We start from the raw sequence: 18,464 nt of genomic DNA, 5'->3' as shown, positions 1-18,464 counted from the left end.
GTTGTTTTTCATAAACACAAAACCAAAGTCTTAATAAATATAAATCAAAGGGAAAATATTACTTAGTATTCATCTTATAAAAAAAAAAAAAAAAAAAAAAAAAGTTAACAAAACTAAAACAAACATAATGATAATAACTCATAAGTATGTAAAAGATTTCAACCAATTTCATCGAAACGAATCAATCGAAACAAATTCAATCGAAACTGATTATTAATAACTTTTTTTATAGAGCATGAAAAGCTCGACACACAATATATGTATATATAATAGCAAGATGCAAATTTAATGCATTAAAAGGCAATTTTTATAAATGTAATCCAGCCTTTACAATAACGATTTAAAAATATAGAAATATAAACCATACTTTGCAATAAAAAATATCCCTAACAGGGTCCAGTACTCTTCATATCAGAATTCTTTCTCCCAAGAGCGTCGCTGAATCATTGCGTTCCAATGCTTTTGTCGCTTAGCAACATATTCGTTATTCTCGGGTTGAAGAGGCGGAGAAAGTCTGAGATGTACGTGGCTATTACCTTTTTTAGTCAAATTTAAGCAAAGCAAAGCACTAGCTTTCATCATCCATTCAGTCTCTAAAGTCAATTGTTCTAAATCACAGCTTACATTACTTTTTTGGACACTCAACAAAAGTACTTTCTCGTCGCCTTTTACAGCAACAAAAATTTTTCGTTCGTTAAATGGCGATTTTGATACGCTTAAACCAATATATTCAATGTCTTCTATAGCAAGAGTGCGAGTCCTACCATCAACATTTATTATAAGGCCACTTTCATCCAAAAGACAACAAAGCTCATTGGTAGAGAACACGCTAAAAGGATATAATGTAAACCCAAAACACCATTGAGAGTTTTCAACTGCATCAACTTCTCCTACATATACTGGCAAAGTTGAGAGAGTTTTCGTATTTTTCATAAAAGCATCGACATCACTGTATAACATTAAACAGTTTAGTAGAGAGCGAGGCTTACTCATGGATCCAGTTGGACGAACCAAAAAATCCGACGCAAAGTGCAACATTAGAACGTTATCATGATCTTCTTCTTCGCAATACTGACTTATGCCAGCGAAGAAACATCCGGTGCTATGCTCAGACAGTATAGAAGTCAGATATTTTGATGCATCTTGAATTACCGTTTTATTACACATGCGGACAGAATTTGTCCCAAACTGTTTACCTGTTCTGGAAAATAATGGTTTCACGAGCATTTTCAGAGACAATTGTCGGCTGATTCGAGGTATTAACGCCATATTTTAGCTGATTATATTTTCATAGCAATTCGCCTTTAAAACAAAAACAAAAGTTTAAATCAAGAGTTTTGAAAGTTAGCTACAAAAAGAAAAGTTTAGAGACAGACGTTTAGGAGATGTTTGGAAGATAACAAGACCGTTTTAACTTTTGGAGGCTAGAAGATATTTAGCATCAAAGAAAAGTCGTTCAAGAGATCTTGGTACAACCAGTTATAATAATCGTTGTTAATAATGTAATTAAAATTTAAACCTTTGTTGACGTACATACATACATACATACATACATACATACATACATACATACATACATACATACATACATACATACATACATACATACATATATACATACATACATGTATTACATTACATTACATTACATTGTTATATTATATTACATTACATTACAATACATGACATTGCATTAAAATTAAATTGCATTATGGTACATTAGAATACATGACATTTGATTGCATAACATTAAATTACATTACATACACTGTTCTCCAGAACTAAGGGAGCTCTTAACTTAAGAACCTTTTTTAGATATGGTATTTGCTAATAAATGTGGTATATATTTGTTTTGTTCTCATTTGTATGACTCTCTTTTGACTATTTTTTTTTTTTTTTGTATGAATACGAAGCAGCATAAAAATGGTAACATTTCATAACAAAGAGAATATTTTAATCTTAACACTGTAAATTTGTAGAACAGCACTGCATACGCACACACAACTTAATTCAATTTAATCATAAAATGTTCATTTTGAATCTGGGTTTTAGTTAAGGAAGACGTTATAGTTTTATAACTAGTCTTTTATGTTTTACATAAAACACTACAAATGTTGTTTTGTAGAAACTTACAGTAAAACAAAAGCTGAAAGACGACAGAATCCACGTATTAAATGTAATAGCGTTTTCAACCCGATATGCTTTTGATGATATTTTTTTTTTAAAGTGTTTTGTATTAAAATCAAAATAGTCGGTAGCATAATGCAGTTTTTTTTAATAATTTTCATTATATGTTCACTTAATGAATTTAAATTATTGAATGATTTTTATGTTTCACCATTTTAACTAAGAGTTTTTATATACATTATAAAAAATATGTAAGTTATATATTATATATAATATACATAAGTTATGTATAATATACATAAGTTAAATACAATATACATAAATAATACATTATATACAAAAATTATGTATAATAATCATAAGTTATATATAATATACATAAGTCATGTATATCATATATTAGTTGTATATAATATATACAAAATAATATATGATATACATTAGTTTTATGTAATATATAATCTATATATAAAATGCACAAATGTAAAAAAAAGCTCTAAAATATTAGAAAAAATAAAAAAGAATCACTCTAATAAATTTTAACCAATCAAAATTTTAACCAATCAAAATTTTAACCAATCAAAATTTTAACCAATCAAAATTACATCAGACATCACCAAAATCATTTTCTGAATATCTCAGAGGAGTCTAAACAAAAAATCCATTTTAAATAGGTTTAAAATTTTCTTATAAAGATACTTTTAAAATTGAACCAAATAGAGCCATTTAATACATAAAAGTGAAAATAAAGAACTAACAAGAATAATAATTACAATCATTATACTAAAATATTTATTAATACTATACTAAAAAAATATACAGTAATAAAATGAGAAACAAACCAAAAAAAGTTTAGTCATACATTTTCAGATCCAATTGCAGTGCTACGATTTTTAAATCTAGAATACTTTCCTATTAAACAAAAAGTTTATTAATGCAGATATTTCTACGTATTATACAGAACACATTTCTACACATTCTATTTCGAGAATCTTTCAGGAAAAAAATTAAATGTGAAAAAATTTATTGAAACAAAAAACACAAGCATAACAAATAAACAATAGTGGACTCACTTTCTCCTTTATTACTATTTAGTGGTGTTGAAGATTTTTGGGGGGAACTTAGGAGAAGTGGATTACTACCAGACTGAAAATTCTCCATCTTGGAATGTGTAATAAATGGTGAATCAAATCTTCTGACAATATCATTTTCATAAGAAGTCATATTTTTACCAGTTTCTAGAACTGTTAATAAAAAACAAAACAATTTTAGTTTGAGAGCTAAGGTGTCAATTAAGAGATAAAAAGTTTCAAAGGGAGAAATTTTAAGAGAAAACAAATGTATTTGTTAATATGAAATAATTTATCTAAAAGATACCATGGTGAAAAAAAAAAAGTCCCATTATTATAAAAAAAAAAAAAAAAAAAATGTTTGTTTTTTTTTAAATTAAAATATGCTAATAATTTGAAAACGAAAAACTTTCAGCGCTGTACCTTCTGCACTCCTTTGGTTATGTAAAAGAAAAGCACGATTTTTGGAAACATTTGCAAGATCAATTTTTCCTTCATCTAATGCACAATAGTGAATGTCCTACACAGTATCAACAAAAAAAAAATACAGCATAATACAAATATACTGAAGAAAAAATCGCTGTGCGAGTTTTACAGGATTAATCTGTAAAACGAATGACACTGTAATATACTAGTAAGTTCAATGATATTTCTCTGGTAAAATACATTAGGTCATTATTTTATTAAACTTTCAATAGAATTTAGAATAAAGGAGCAGCTCAGGATCAAAAAAGAAGTAATTTCTTGATGTCAGTTAAAACTGCAGTAGCATATACTTATACAACCAAATAATTGAATAAAAGATAAAAAAAAAAAGTAAAAAACTCAAGATTTTTTTACTTTTTAAAAAAATCTTGAGTTTTTTACTTTAAAAAACTCAAGATTTTTTTAAAAGTAAAAACTATATAATCAAATAATTGAAGCAAAGATAAATAAATTTAAAAACCCAAAACTTATTAAAATCAAAAATTATGTAAGAAATTATTTTACTTTAAGACATAACTCACTCAATGCAACTTATTCTAATATCAGAGTAACAAAATAAAATTTGTAAATAATATAATTCTTTTACCATAAACAAATCTTTTGAGCCAATATCAATAGCCAGGAGAAAAGCTTTCTCATAACGTTTAAATCTATTTAAAAAAACCAATTCCCAATCAGTTGCAGCAACTTTCATTGCACTGATAGTAATAGATATTACTAATACAAACTATCTGTCACCTAAGCAAAAGTTGAAAAAATTTTCTAGCAATTCTGCTGATATCATCTTTAAATGTAAGTATTGTCTTCTCACTGAGTGGCAAATGTGGGGCATAAAAACTTCCCAGAGTTTCTTCTATAATCCCTAATAAAAAAAATCAAAATAGTTAATACAACAATTTGTTTATGGATATTCGCAACAATATGAAAACAATTAGAATCAAAATTAGTAGCAAAAAATAAGCAAGAAAAAAATACTTTCTATTTTTCCATCAAAACTTTCTGCAAATGAATATTCGGCTATCAAACACAAACATTGAAAACACTCTTCACCAGTAACATCCCAGTTCATGGAAGATAACAAATTAACTGCCTTGTTAAAAAAAAAAAAAAAAATTAGAAAAATAAGACAACTTTATTTTGTCTTAATATGTGTGTGTATATATACATATACAGTTGCAGTTCAGAAACACCAAATATTCATCGGTTTTCACAAGTTTTTACAAACTTTCTCAAATCAGCTGAAATTTTTACCAAATGCTAAATTAGATCAGAAAGAATATTCTTTTACCCTTTTAAGAAATAGTTTGATTCATTACAATCAAAAAACATAATCAATATACACCAAAGATATTCATCATTATCATCAACAACAATTCTCCATTTATTAAACAAGGAATGGATCCCATCCTTGTAGAAACTGCCTGGCTGTGGCTTAAAGAATTTACGAATATTAGCTTTAAGTTGGCAAACATCATCAAAACTCTTCTCTGACATGTGAAATTGCAGGGCATAGAAAAGGTGATAATTGCTTGCAGTGATGTCTAGAGAATATGGCAGGTGGACAAAATCTTCCACCCCATCTCTATGAGCTTAATACATTACCTTTTAGTGTTGCGACAGCATTTGAGTGACTTTCTGCCTGAATCTTTCCAGTTTTTGACAGTAATAGCCAGCTGTTATGGTGGTGATAAGAAGAAAAAGCTCAAAATACACTTTGCTATGCACATTCCACCCACTGACAACATGACCTTTTATTGATGATCTGCTTTAGGAACTGGTTCTGTCCATTCTTCAACCTCAACCCACTGATGCTTGTGTGCATGATTTATGTAAAGTACCCAATTCTCATTGCCAGTGACTAAGTGATCTAACTAGTCAAAGCATTGCTTTTTGGAAAGTAAAAATGTGCAGATCTCCAAGTGCATGTCTTTGTTATGTTGTATCAGCCTGGGGAATCCAAATTCCCAACTTTAGAACCTTTTCCAATCAATGAAGACAGTGCAGTTCTGATGTGTGAGAACATCTGAGTGTGAAGGTGATACATGTTGTGAAAGTGAAACCAAATACAGTGAAAATGTTGAAACCAAATTTAACAGGTGCATTTGGTAATACTGCCTTGGCTCAGGGTTTGACAAAGATTTTTTGACCTCACTGGCAGAATGATCATGCTGGAACTTATATGGGATCTGGTGTTCAATATGGGTATTTTGATTTGACATTTTATGTCAAGCAACTTACCTGTACTTGCTTACATAGCTGAGTGGAAATTTCTAGAAAATAATGTACTGTTGATGCATTTAAATAAAATCCAAGAATATTTTAAAAATTCATAGAAACTCCCATTTTCTAATGAAATCTATTTGTAAGATTATTGTGTCCATGGTGCAAGTGAAAAAGAAATTTCTTTCCAATTCAGTATTAACTCAATTCATAATACAAACCAAAAAATTATAAATTATAGTGGTTAGCTAAAGTTTAATTTTTTTTTAAAAAGGGTTTCATGAAAAAAGTTTAGAAACAGTATCATAACCCACAATTAAATCAAGTTTTTGTGAACAAAAGTGTTATTAAAGGCCAAAATATTTGTGAAATTTAGTAATTCAATTGTTTTAAGATATTTCAAAAGCAGTAAGCTTACCGTTAGGTTATTTGTGAAATTTTGCAATTCAATTACTTAGTGATATTTTCAAAAGAATGGAAAAGACCGTAGAAGTTTCAAATTAAATAAATTATATAAGTTACGGAAAAAAATGTCTTAAAGAAAGATTTCTGAACTTAACAATGTTTTAAAACCAGGAATAATCACATTATCAAGAGATTTTATTAGTACAAAACTATTGAAAACAAGCTTCCACTGGAAGACCTATAGCTACAACTGAAAAGGCTGATAGATTATTGCTAAGATATTCCAAGAATAATTTTTCAAGACTGCTGTAAAACTTAATACAATTATGAGGCATATTCGTGGTATAAACTGTAACAACAATACAATTACATCAAATTAATCTGTATGATCACTATCCAGTTAAGTAACTGATATCTGCAAGGAATTTAAAAGCAAGAATAAAATTTAGAATAGATCAGTTGGACAGTTAACTGCTAGTAAAAATTCCCTTTCTCTGACAAATCAAAGTTTATCAATAGTGATGGAATTAGGTACATCAGATGTCAATAGGAGACAGACTCAACCCAAAAATATCACTTACCTACAGTTAAAAATGGCAGAGGAAATTCTATGGTTTGGGTTATGACAATGTGGATCCCATTCATCACATAGAAGGTATTATGGACCATAGACATTGTGAAGAAAGTTATTTTGCCACATGCAAGAGATAAAATGAATCACAAATGGATTTACAACAAGATAATTATCTAAAGAATTGGGAAAGATCTATCAAGAATTATTTTAAATCACAAAAAATAAAAGTTCTTGAATAGCCCTCACAGAGCCCAGACCTCAATCCTATCGAGCATCTTTGGGAGTACATCAACCATCAATTAATTGGTAGAAAACCAACCAACAAAGACCATTTACTTGCAATTATTGAAGAATTTTGGTATAAATTCCTCAGGATATTCTTGTTATTTTAGTTGATTCAATCCTTTGTTGCTGTGATATTTTTTCGAAGGCAAATTGATATGCCATTTTAATGATTTTTGAAATAAACTTTTATCAAAATCCAATCATTTCTAAACTTTTGCATAAAAGCCTTTTAAAAGAAAAAAATTAACTTCAGTTAACCATTACAACCTAAACTACTTGTAGCTTGTATTATGAACTGATTTAATATAAAGAATAATGTTTTGAGAACGTCTGTGAAAATTTATGCTTAAAAAAATTTGTTTCTACTCTGTGTGTGTGTATATATAAAATAGAAAAATATTTTACCTAATAAAATAGAAAAACACCTTACCTCAGAAAACTGTTGATGTTTTAAATACTCACAAGTGAGTTCAATTATTGTTAACATTCCTGATGAACAAACACCAAGTTCAAACCGAAGAACACACAAAGGACCTCTGCATTGGTAAAAATTTCAAAACACTTCAAAAATTGAAAAATAAAACAATTCAATCAGAATAAAAAAGAAAAAGTTCCTTAAAGCACCTTTCATAAAGAAGCAGCATGTCATCACAGCAACAAACTGCGTCACTTGCAGAAAAAGTGCCAATATCAGTTGCCCAAGAAAGATTTGAAACCTTGGGTACAGTGCTGGAGAGAAAAAAAATTAATACATTCTTTTCTACAACTAATTTTTAAAATTTCAGAATTTTTAAATATAAATGAATTAATAATAACATAAAAATGAGGAAACAAAAAAATAACATAATAAAATTACACATAATTTAAAAAATAAATTAAATTAACAATATGTAAAGTAAAAATCAGATAAAGTAAAAAAAAAAAATCAGATAAAATAAAAAACACATTACTAAAGTAATATATCAAACAAACTATTATACAAATCTCCACCTACAAGAAAAACTTTGAAAGCATTAAAATATCTTCAAAAGTTTCTTCACCAACCAGTTGCAGCGAGAGTTTATTCAAGGCCTGATCAAATATCTATTTCAAAATAATACTTTAGTTCTTTTTAGTTCTTTTTCACAAAAAAAAAAAAAAAGTTTTTGTAACACAAAATTAAAGTGTTAAGTTATCAAATTAAGAAAATAAAAATAAATTAAAAATAAAAATTATAGAAAGTTCAATTGAGCAAATCTCACTTATCAAAAAATGAAAGAAAAAAAAAAAAAAAAAAATAGGTGAATGAAAAAAATTATAAAAAATTCACTTCAATGTCTCCTTTTGAACTGGTGATTACAAACAAGCAGTCACTAGGATGCCAGTTAATGGCAGTGCATACCTAGAAATTAACAACAACACAGTCACAATATTAAAAAGAAAAACAGGAATATGACAAACAATAAAAAGAAAAAAAAAATTACAAATAAAGGTTTGATAGTCTTCTGCTGTCTTTTCTCCTCATCCCATAAAATCTATAAGTAAATAAATAAATAAAAAGATAAATAAAGTAACAAAAAGACAAAAAAAATTGAAGCTATAAATAGAAAATTATGAAATGACTAGACTATATATGTGTTAATAGTATATATAAACAGATAATACAAACACTTAATAAACTATAACTGGAACCAGTTATGTTTTGTTGATTCAGTAACAACACTCCAACACTTACCAGTCTTCCGCATGAAGACATGATAACAATTTTAGTTTGTGCAGCATTTCGAGAAACACAGCTAATGTATCCTAAAAAATTCATTTTTAATAAATACAAAATTGGATACAGAATAAGAAAAATTACCTCAGAAACTACAAGAACCACAAGAAGTTTACTATCAGAACAAATCTTTAATGCCTTAGTTTAATATTTTACTCTTTTTTTATTGCTAAACTTTTCTATTAGGGTTATTGAAAAATCTTTATTTTATTTGAATTTTTTTAAAGCACCATGAAATGGAAACCATACACACACATAATTTTAAATCAAATACTATTTTCACTGTAAATAGTTAAGGAACTTATTTATTATTAAAAAAACACAAAAAAAAAAACAACTATTAAAATCAAAAAACAAATAAAAAATAATTTTTAACATGCTTTAAAAAAGAAAAAAATTAAAAAATGCAAATGCATCAAATTGTTTTCAAATCATTGATTGTATGTGTATTATTTTTGAAACCACTATACATTCTTGGCATTAGTATTTTACCTTTTAAAGAGAGAGAGACAGCATCAACTTTAATTACCTAAAAAATAGAATTTCTCAAAAGATTTAAAACAGTAAAACAGCTCTGCTATCAATTGGTGGTCTAAGCACATACCACTCAACTCTCTGCTCATTTAATTGGCATGGAACGAGGGGGAGGGGAAGAAGGGTCTATGCACAAACAAATTCATTTAGTAAAATCTTTTCCAATAAAAACTTTACTTAAGAATAAAAATATCAACTCCATATTTATTTACTTTGCTATCAGTGGTATCATATACATTTATATTTGCGATACATTTAACTTTTGTTGATTGCCTCTGTTCTACAGTTAGGATCTGGTTTTTCACTCGGCAACTGTAAAATCAACAAGTATATACACTATTAAAAATTCATAAATGATCAAAACCTTTGAAAAAATATTGAAAAGTAAATAAATAAAAAATTAGTAAGGATTCTCTTCAATAAAAACTCTTTAAAAACAGGTTTGAAAAAACTTTTTAAAAACAAGTTGCAGATTTAGTATTTGGGATTTTTTGATAGCCTCTGGATTTTAGTATTTCTTGACAATGACAAGACATAGAGTCAACTAATTTGATAAGAACATCTATAGGGATATTTGCCCAACAATCCAAAAACATCTTGAATAAATCATTTTTATTAGTTGAGTGCAATAAGAAAATGAGTATTTCATAAAAAATATCATAATGTATATTTAGCATATCATGAATTCCTTTTCTTTAAATAATAATGATAATAAAAAAAATGTACCAGAACTGCACATCAATAAGATCGCCAGCTGTTGTGATATAATTTGAAATTTCCATTGAGTAAACACTAAAAAAAGAAAATCCACTTTGGTATTCATTTAACTCAAAATATTTAAAACCTAAAATTTATCAAATAAATAAAGTACCTTGATATTCCAACTAGAGATAAAACAACAATATTTGGGTGATTTTTATGAATTGGAGACCACAACCAACTTTCTTCTTTAGAGCTCGTCCACCAAACACACAGCTAAAATGAATAAAAATACATTAAATAAGACATAATTTAAATAATTAACCTCAATAAAGTGTGTAAACTGTTGCATTGTTGAGCAAATACTCAAATTCTCTCTAATACAAAATATATTCTCCTTGTTAACATCACCTTTTTACATATATAAAAAAACACCACATATACCAATATTGTTTCCCTTAGTCTGCCTAGTGTTACTTTTATGGCATCACATTCCTGAAAGTTATTTGGTTTTGCCAATATTAATACATTCTTCCTCTGACAAAATTATTTTGGATTTATCAAGCTTCTCACTATTGATAGGACTGAGTTTCTTATTATTAACAGGGTCATGACTACAATCCTCATTATCCTCAAATCTACTAGTCTCAATTAGCTGTTTATTTATTTGGTAACAATGCACCAACATTCCTAAATTGTTTCTTATTATAATGGCAGTGTTTTGATCTGCTTGAGAGATAAAGGCTGCTGGTTTTGGCTTTGAATCTGGTCTTTGACGATATCATAAGGAAGATCCACTTTCAAAGATCATAGTGAGAGGAGATCTTAACTTTTTAATTAATCCCAATCATCTCAGAGGGACTTCTTAAATTTCCTGCGTGAGGTATTGTCTTGTAACTCAGTAACATTCTAGTTAAATATCCACCTAATAAACCTTTATCTAGTGAATAAGCTTTCAAACCCATTTAAACAATCTTTACCATTCTTTCAGCTGCTCCATTTGACTGTAAATGATATGGTAGGGCCTTGTATGGTAAGCACCCTATTTTCTTCAGCCACTGGCATAAAGTGGTATCATGAAATTTTGCAGCATTATTTGACACCAAAACTTTCAGAATTCTATTTCTTGAAAGCACACTTTGAAGTACTGTCTTAATTGTGAGAGTTTCATGATTACTTATCTTAATGACCTTTCGATGCCATCCCAAGAAGGCATCTACTAAAATCAAAAATAATCCAACACATGGTCCATATGCACTTTGCACCATGGTTTATCTTCACTAGACCATGCATTTACTGGCCTTTCATTCTTTACTATTATCCTAGCACATCTTTCACAATTTTTTACGTACACTTCAACATCTTGACAATAACTAGGCCACCATACTTCTAACTTTAATCTACATCAAGTTTGCATTACACAGTTTATGTCACCATGAAAAAATCTGATAAATCTTTTATTGATTGTTTTAGGAGGTACAATAAGAGCACCATTACAAACAATTCATTTTTCAATAATCAACTTATTTTTGTTAGATTTAAAAGGCCTTTCTGCCATTGAGGATCTGCTCCAATTATTTTTACCAATTCTGCTTTTAATATCCATCAACAGTCTATCATTCTCTGTTTCTTTCCTAATCTGCTCATGGTTCACAATATCCAATTAAACTAAGTGTATAAACGTTTCTTAGTTATTTTCTTCATCTTGTGATAGAAAAGACAATTGTGATTAGGGTTTGGAATACCGGACCAAAAATCAAATACCGGTATTTCGGTATTGAAAATTTATAATCCTGGGATTCCGGTATTAAACCGGTATTATTAGATTTCCTTTAATAACACAAATGAATGAATAATATAATTAAAAAATGGTTTGGCAATTAAAAAAAGCTATATTAACTTATTTAAAGAATAAAAAAAAGAAAAACAAAATTCAGTAAAATCTTAGTTATATATTAATCATACGAAAAGGAAGAAAACATAAATTTTTAAGGTTCTACTTTTTCTGCAGTTGATTGTTGATATAAGATCTCAGAAAACATAGGTTGTTAAGTGAATTATCTCCTATCCTAGACCGAATTCTGGTGCAGATTAATCCAGCTACCGAAAAAGCTCTCTCTGATTCTACACTGGTTGGTTGAATACTTAGCAAATAATTATATATTAAAGTTAAGTATTTTCCCCTTATGCCATTTGTCTCAAAAAATGACATTTCTTTTTTTATTGAGCGTGTGAGATCTTTTTTATTTCGGTCGATTCCACTCTCAGGTAATCTGGTGCAAATTTTTTTTGATATTGATATCTCCAACTTTTCTTTTAAAGTCAGAGAAATTTCATTTTTTTGATCAACTTCATCATCATCAACATTGAATATTATATTTGATTTTAAATTTATTAGACTCTTTTTGATGCAATTTTTTAATTTGACAAAACGTTCTAACATAGACACCAAACTATTCCATCGTGTTTTTGAGTCTAAAACCAGAGACAATTCTTTCCCAAACTCTTCTTTTACATATTTTTGTAGGACTTTGTCATTTTTTGTAGGCGAAGAACGAAATATTTTGACCACTTTTCGAACCACTCTTCATCAATTAATTCATCATCATCAGTGGAATTCTGCTCTTTTTCAAATCTGGGTGTAGGAACTGATGTAATGTTGGAATTTTCTTCATTATACAGACTATACTCATTATTAGGTTTTTTATAGAGTACGCCGATAACAGCCAACTGAATTTCATGCGCTAAACATAGCTGCTGATGTGCTTCAATTAACCTGCCTACCTTTGTCATAACTGCAGCGCCATCAGTGGTAATACCTTCAATATTCTTGATCGAAAGCTTAAAATCACTTAACCTATCGTTGACAAGCTCAACACATTTTTCTGCATGAATTGTTCCAAAAGCATGAATTAATCCTAGATTCCAAAGTTCTTTGTCAGAGTGGACATTAATATTTATGTAATGTCTATTTCTTATCGATGTCCATTCATCGAAAGTTAGAGAAAATCTGTTTCCATTTGCAATTCTGCTTAATAATTCTTTAATTACTTCGTCTCGTATATTTTTACTATAATTCAATACCATTTTGTGAATTGTTTTGTGATCCTTTGGTATGTTAGAAAAGCCTCTGGCTGTTAAGCCTTTTCTGATATCATATGATGTGCAAACAATGTTGAATGATAAACCATCACACGCAGTCATCCTAGCTAAAATCGCTGGCAATGAATCATCCATTTTATCACTTTTAAAAAAGTTGTTTATAGTTACTGAAGGTTTTGATGTCTGCAAAGTTTCTGAAGAACCTAAAACAGTGGGGCTACCTACATCTCTTTTTAACAAATTGACTTAATGAATTGTTTTTAAATGAGTATGAAGATCGCTTGTAGAACCTCCATGTGTTTTTATTATTTTCTTACACAATTTGCATTTAGCACACTGTCCTGCTTTTTCTCTTACAAAATGAAACCATGGTGAATTTTTATCATTTGCTTTGGAATTTTCCTCAAAGTCTTGAATATTCATATCCGTATAAAATACAAATTTTCAAAAAGGTAATAAAATGTATAATTTATAATGTATAATTTAACTTACCGTTTGGAATTTTATATAATATTTTAATTTAACTAAAAGTAACCAATATCATATATGATATTAGTATATATATACCCACATTTACTTTTGTACGATGAATTTTGTTTCCATTAATAAGATCAATTAAAATTTTAAACTTTTTGAGCTTCGGAATGGTGAAATTATTTCGAATGGTGAAATTATTTCGAATACCGAAATAGCGGTATTCGACTTTTTTAATACCGGTATTTCGGCAACTATAAATTGTTCCAAATACCGGGATCCCGGTATTCCCAACCCTAATTGTGATAGTGCATCTGAATTGGGAATAGTTTCTCTCTTTTTATAATTGATATCATAGTCAAACGCCATCATTTGCAGGGCTCATCTTAAAATTCCAGTAGACGTCATTTTTGGAAGTTCTTTAATACAATTAAATATGATATAATAATTTTAGTGGTTCTTAAATTCTTTTACCAAAAAAAAAATTGCTTAGCTCTGTGAGTGGACCATACAATAGCTAGTGCTTTTCTCTCTATATAAAAGTATCTTGTTTCAGCATCTGTCAAAGATCTTAGAAATAGTACAGGGTGACCACCTTGTGATAGTATACCAGATATTGCTTTTTCACTAGAATTAGTTGTTAATTCTAGATCTTTTTTTAATGTCATAAACTTTTATCATAGGATCTTCATAGAGGTTTTACTTTAATAATTCAAATGCATATTGATGTTGTTTCCTCCACTCAAACACAACTACTCTCTTCCTCAAATTGTTAATGGTAAAATTTTTTTCAGTATTTTTTTTCAATGTGTCAACCATAAAAGTTTACTAATCCTATGAAAGATTCAAGTTCCTTTTTATCATTAAGAGGAATAATTTTAAGTTTTTTTTTAACCAAATTGTGATCTGGAGGCACTCTATTTTCTGACAGTTTGTATCCTAGAAATGAAAGACTTTTTTTTTTCCATCACTTATTTACTTTTATTTATAATCATTCCTGGTTGTTTTTTCCTGATTGATGATTCTTTCAACTTGTTCAAAATTTTCTTCAAATTAAAATTTAGCTCTTCAGCATTTTTTAATTTTCAGTGCAAAAGTAGAAAGTAGTGTACTTAGGTTTAAAAAGATATGTCTATACAGATATTTCTTATTTATTCTTTTTTCTCTCTAGCCTCTTGTAGCTATTTATTATTGAATTTTTCATTTTATTTCATGTGTTTCCTTCATCATCAAAAATAAAATATAATACCAATGTTGTTAAAAGAAAATATCACTGTTCTCGGAAATAAGCATATTGCATTTCAAACTGACTCAAGAACACCACCCTACATCAGGTGATAGTTTTTTAAAGAGTATTGACACAGAAATAATTCTGCAAAACCCAAACCCTTCTAGGTACTTTATATAAAAGTTGGTGGCTTTGTAGCCCATGTAATAAAGTGATAATACTGTAAAATATGGTAATAAAAGTTAAAATATCAAGTTTTAATCATGTTTGGTTCAAGATTACTTTTTAAATAAAATAATTAGGATAAATTTACTTAATTTTTTATCCTTTTCAAACAAGATAAAGCATCAAAATGAGAAAAAGATGATAAAGTCTCAAGATAAAGATAATAGAGTTTCACATTTAAGTCATTTATCAATAAAACACAAACAAATAACTTTTTTACACTTATCTCTAAATCCCTAAAGCAAAAAGTCATGGTGTCATTTATAACTACATTAACTCTATCTCATCAATGATCAAACTGCTGACCAAAAGTATGAGACCATTATGAAAAAAAAAAATTAAAGTTAACAAATAAGTTAACTTGATAAAGTGTTTGCAAAATCAGACAAAAATAACTTTGAAGTATAGATATCACCCCATTTAAGTCAGGTTATTGGATCAGCTTAAAGCACAATACGGTCCTTTTTGATAACAAATGTACCTTATCATAGCTGGTGTTAACAGCCATGTTGCGCTTTAAGCGTCTTCCAGAAGGGCCTGGTAAGTTTATGATAGATACCTAAAGAAAAAAATCCACTAAAAGCTTTTTTACTCATACAACATTAAAACTAAAAAATTTGAAAAAAATACAAAATGTTCAAAAACTAATCTCATTTATTTATATGTAAGTTAATCTATATATAACTAAGTTTTAAGATTTCAATCTTTTTCTAGTAAATCTAACTATATTTGTAAAATCTTTGGGAAAGTCTTTAACATGCAGAGCGTAAAGATAATATATAATCAACATTTTATTTTTAATCATGTAGTAACTCTAAAAACCTTTTACATCATTGATATTTACACATCAAGATCATACCTTATTTTCAAAGGAAACTCCATCATACTTTTCTGGCATTTTTCTGTTCAAATTAACCAGTAAAAGTTCTGATTTTTCCAATAATGCAAATACCATAAAATTATCATGGCAAATTCCTATGAAAATAATGCTTTCAAAATACAACAGAAGTATAACTCAAACAGAAATCTTAAAGAAAGATTCTTTTCATTTTGTTATAATCTTTACTATAAATACATGGTTGAAAACTATAAATAATGCTGACCACTGCAAATCCAACTATTTATTTTTGTCACAAAAGTCTTATCAATTTCCAGTCTTTCAATATCAGGAACATCCGCTGATATTGTAAGATGCACGATAATCCCATTAGATAGAACAACCTGCACATAAAATGGAAAATAATTTTATAACCGTGAAAGAAACCAACTTCAGTTGAAATTTATGTTAAAATTTGTTTACAATATTCTACTTTTTTTTCCTCACAAACCTGACAGGTTCTAATACTTTTCCAGAAAAATGCAACAACATTCTGAACAAGCAGCAGCTCCTAAAAAAATTTGAAATAAAAAATTCACACTTAGACACCAATTCTGATCACATAAATAATAACTGTCATAATTGCCAAAAAGAACAGGAAAAAAAAAAGAGACTTTTCACATTACAAATTTTTTTAACAAGTTACCATTTTTGTGGTACCATTTAGTAATATCAAAAAGTAAATATAAAAGTTTTCAGTGGTACATTTATGCTTTTGTATATTAAACACTACATTTATGACTTCCATAAACTTTCTCAAATAAAACTTTTAAGCTAATTTTTTTAAGCTTTTTAAAGATATTTCCATTTTTAAAAGTAGTTGGTATCCATGACTTCAGCACATCAAAATCTAGCAGTGGATAAACAGCACAAAAGCAGTATCTTTTATTTGATATGTGTATATACATACAAATGCAGATGTATATGTGTGTGTGTGTCTGTGTGTGTTTGTGTGTGTGTAATAAATCTTTGTTACTTTTTGCAAGATTGATGATGAAATTTGTTACAAAAAAAATGTTTAAACGCATACCTCAAGCTCATTTAAAGAATCTTTTAAACGATCAGATCTTCTTTTATTTGAATACCATGACAACCCTCTTGCTGAATTTAAACAGGTTTTAAAATATTGCAGAAATCAAACAAAATTGAAAACAACATAATAATTTGAAAAAATATTAGATTAGTATTATTTGTCTTTTAAAATTTACCATACAAAATCTTTGTGTTATAAAAAGCAAGAAATAGCACCAATTTGAAATTTAAAATTAAGAAAATCAGTAAGAAAAGCAAGAAAAGCAAGAAAAATGATACGAACCTTCTATGTACTTTTTTTTCAAGTCATTGTATGGCTCACAACCAACTTTTTTTTTTTAAAGTAAAAAAAATATATATAAATATGAATAAATACTTCTTCCTATTTCATAAGTGTAAAGTAAAAAAATATTCAAATAAAAAATATGTAAAAACAACGTTCTAAATATATTTGTTATAATATGTTCTCTATAGTTTGACCTTTTTTTTTTTTTTTTTTTTTATATTCTCTATATTTTCTAAATCATTTCTTTGTAAAATGACAACTTACTGTTTTTTTTATCTTGATAGATGTGGACACCAACAGATTGTGTTGCTTTAGTGAAAAGGTTTATTTGTGAATAATTAAAAGAATATTTTTAACAAACAAATAGTAACTAACAATGATGTAATTAAACTTTATTATTTAAAGTAAACTTTAAATAACTTTCTATTATTAAAAAAATAGGTTTTATGTAAATACCATGTGGTTGTAATAGTTTTCGTGATGAAAATACATTAAGAAACGCAAGCAAACCTGCTGGCATATTCTATTATAAAATTATTTATCAACTTCACATTCTAAATACAAATTATTATTGTTAGTAAATGAAATTAATAATAAATACATAACACAAATAAAAAACACAATTCTTACAATACATTAGTAATAAAATAATGAAATCATACATTACAACTTTACATTTACTATTAATATTAATAACAATATCAACAGTATTCTTGCAACAAATACTTAAATAAAATAAAATTACTAATATATATATATATATATATATATATATATATATATATATATATTAGTAATTTTATTTTATTTAAGTATTTTTTATATAAATTACTAATATATACTAATATATATATATATATATATATATATATATATATATATATATATTAGTAATTTTATTACATATATATAATAAAATTATTTCAAAATAAAAAAAATAATTCTATATTTTTAAATTTGTAATTTAATTTAAAATAATAACTTTTCTTTTTTCTTCTTCTTAGAACCAACTTCAAATCATGAAAATAATGTTTCCAAATTCCACTAACTTACTTCAAGTGCAAAGAAGCCATAAAAAGCATAC

At 27.6% G+C, this 18,464-nt stretch overlaps 2 protein-coding genes across 9 annotated transcripts; both read right to left on the bottom strand.

The window, feature by feature from the left end:
- Positions 1 to 207: 207 nt before the first annotated feature.
- On the bottom strand, positions 208 to 1,269 carry LOC149884499 (uncharacterized). Its single transcript, XM_090094726.1, has one exon. The coding sequence runs from the start codon at positions 1,267 to 1,269 to the stop codon at positions 412 to 414; it is 858 nt and encodes a 285-aa protein (XP_089950852.1). The 3' UTR covers positions 208 to 411.
- Positions 208 to 17,988, bottom strand: LOC149884498 (WD repeat-containing and planar cell polarity effector protein fritz homolog). 8 transcript variants are annotated; one of them, XR_016454680.1, is made up of 26 exons: positions 17,837 to 17,978; positions 17,645 to 17,689; positions 17,378 to 17,422; positions 17,093 to 17,163; positions 16,514 to 16,573; positions 16,289 to 16,406; positions 16,045 to 16,160; positions 15,667 to 15,744; positions 10,329 to 10,432; positions 10,184 to 10,249; positions 9,670 to 9,769; positions 9,416 to 9,452; positions 8,882 to 8,952; positions 8,631 to 8,681; positions 8,477 to 8,548; positions 8,162 to 8,250; positions 7,792 to 7,896; positions 7,598 to 7,703; positions 4,659 to 4,773; positions 4,422 to 4,545; positions 4,270 to 4,333; positions 3,621 to 3,717; positions 3,201 to 3,371; positions 2,990 to 3,039; positions 2,656 to 2,775; positions 208 to 1,302 (listed from the first exon to the last, which is right to left on the bottom strand). XR_016454680.1 is itself a non-coding variant. In XM_090094719.1 (26 exons), the coding sequence occupies exons 1-25, from the start codon at positions 17,898 to 17,900 to the stop codon at positions 2,734 to 2,736; spliced, it is 2,061 nt and encodes a 686-aa protein (XP_089950845.1). In that variant the 5' UTR covers positions 17,901 to 17,978; the 3' UTR covers positions 208 to 1,302; position 2,733. The 8 variants fall into 8 exon arrangements, 6 of the variants coding, with proteins under 6 accessions (XP_089950845.1, XP_089950848.1, XP_089950847.1 ...); XM_090094719.1 differs by having other exon boundaries at positions 2,733 to 2,775; XM_090094721.1 differs by having other exon boundaries at positions 1,186 to 1,302; positions 2,704 to 2,775.
- Positions 17,989 to 18,464: the final 476 nt, after the last annotated feature.

The sequence above is a fragment of the Hydra viridissima genome, unplaced genomic scaffold, assembly GCF_058129835.1.
Source record: "Hydra viridissima isolate aposymbiotic clone 2 unplaced genomic scaffold, HvirCarnegie_v1 scaffold_8, whole genome shotgun sequence".
Classification (NCBI taxonomy): Eukaryota; Metazoa; Cnidaria; class Hydrozoa; order Anthoathecata; family Hydridae; genus Hydra; species Hydra viridissima.
This window is presented reverse-complemented; position numbering and strand designations above follow the sequence as displayed.

Coding starts and splice junctions, on each gene's coding strand:
- LOC149884498 (XM_090094719.1), bottom strand. CDS start 17,900: ATGCCAGCAGGTTTGCTTGCGTTTCTTAATGTATTTTCATCACGAAAA. Junction 9,770..10,183: donor CTTATTGATGTGCAGTTCTG/GTACATTTTTTT, acceptor TTGATTTTACAG/TTGCCGAGTGAAAAACCAGA. Junction 4,334..4,421: donor TTTTTTCAACTTTTGCTTAG/GTGACAGATAGT, acceptor TTTTTTAAATAG/ATTTAAACGTTATGAGAAAG.
- LOC149884499 (XM_090094726.1), bottom strand. CDS start 1,269: ATGGCGTTAATACCTCGAATCAGCCGACAATTGTCTCTGAAAATGCTC.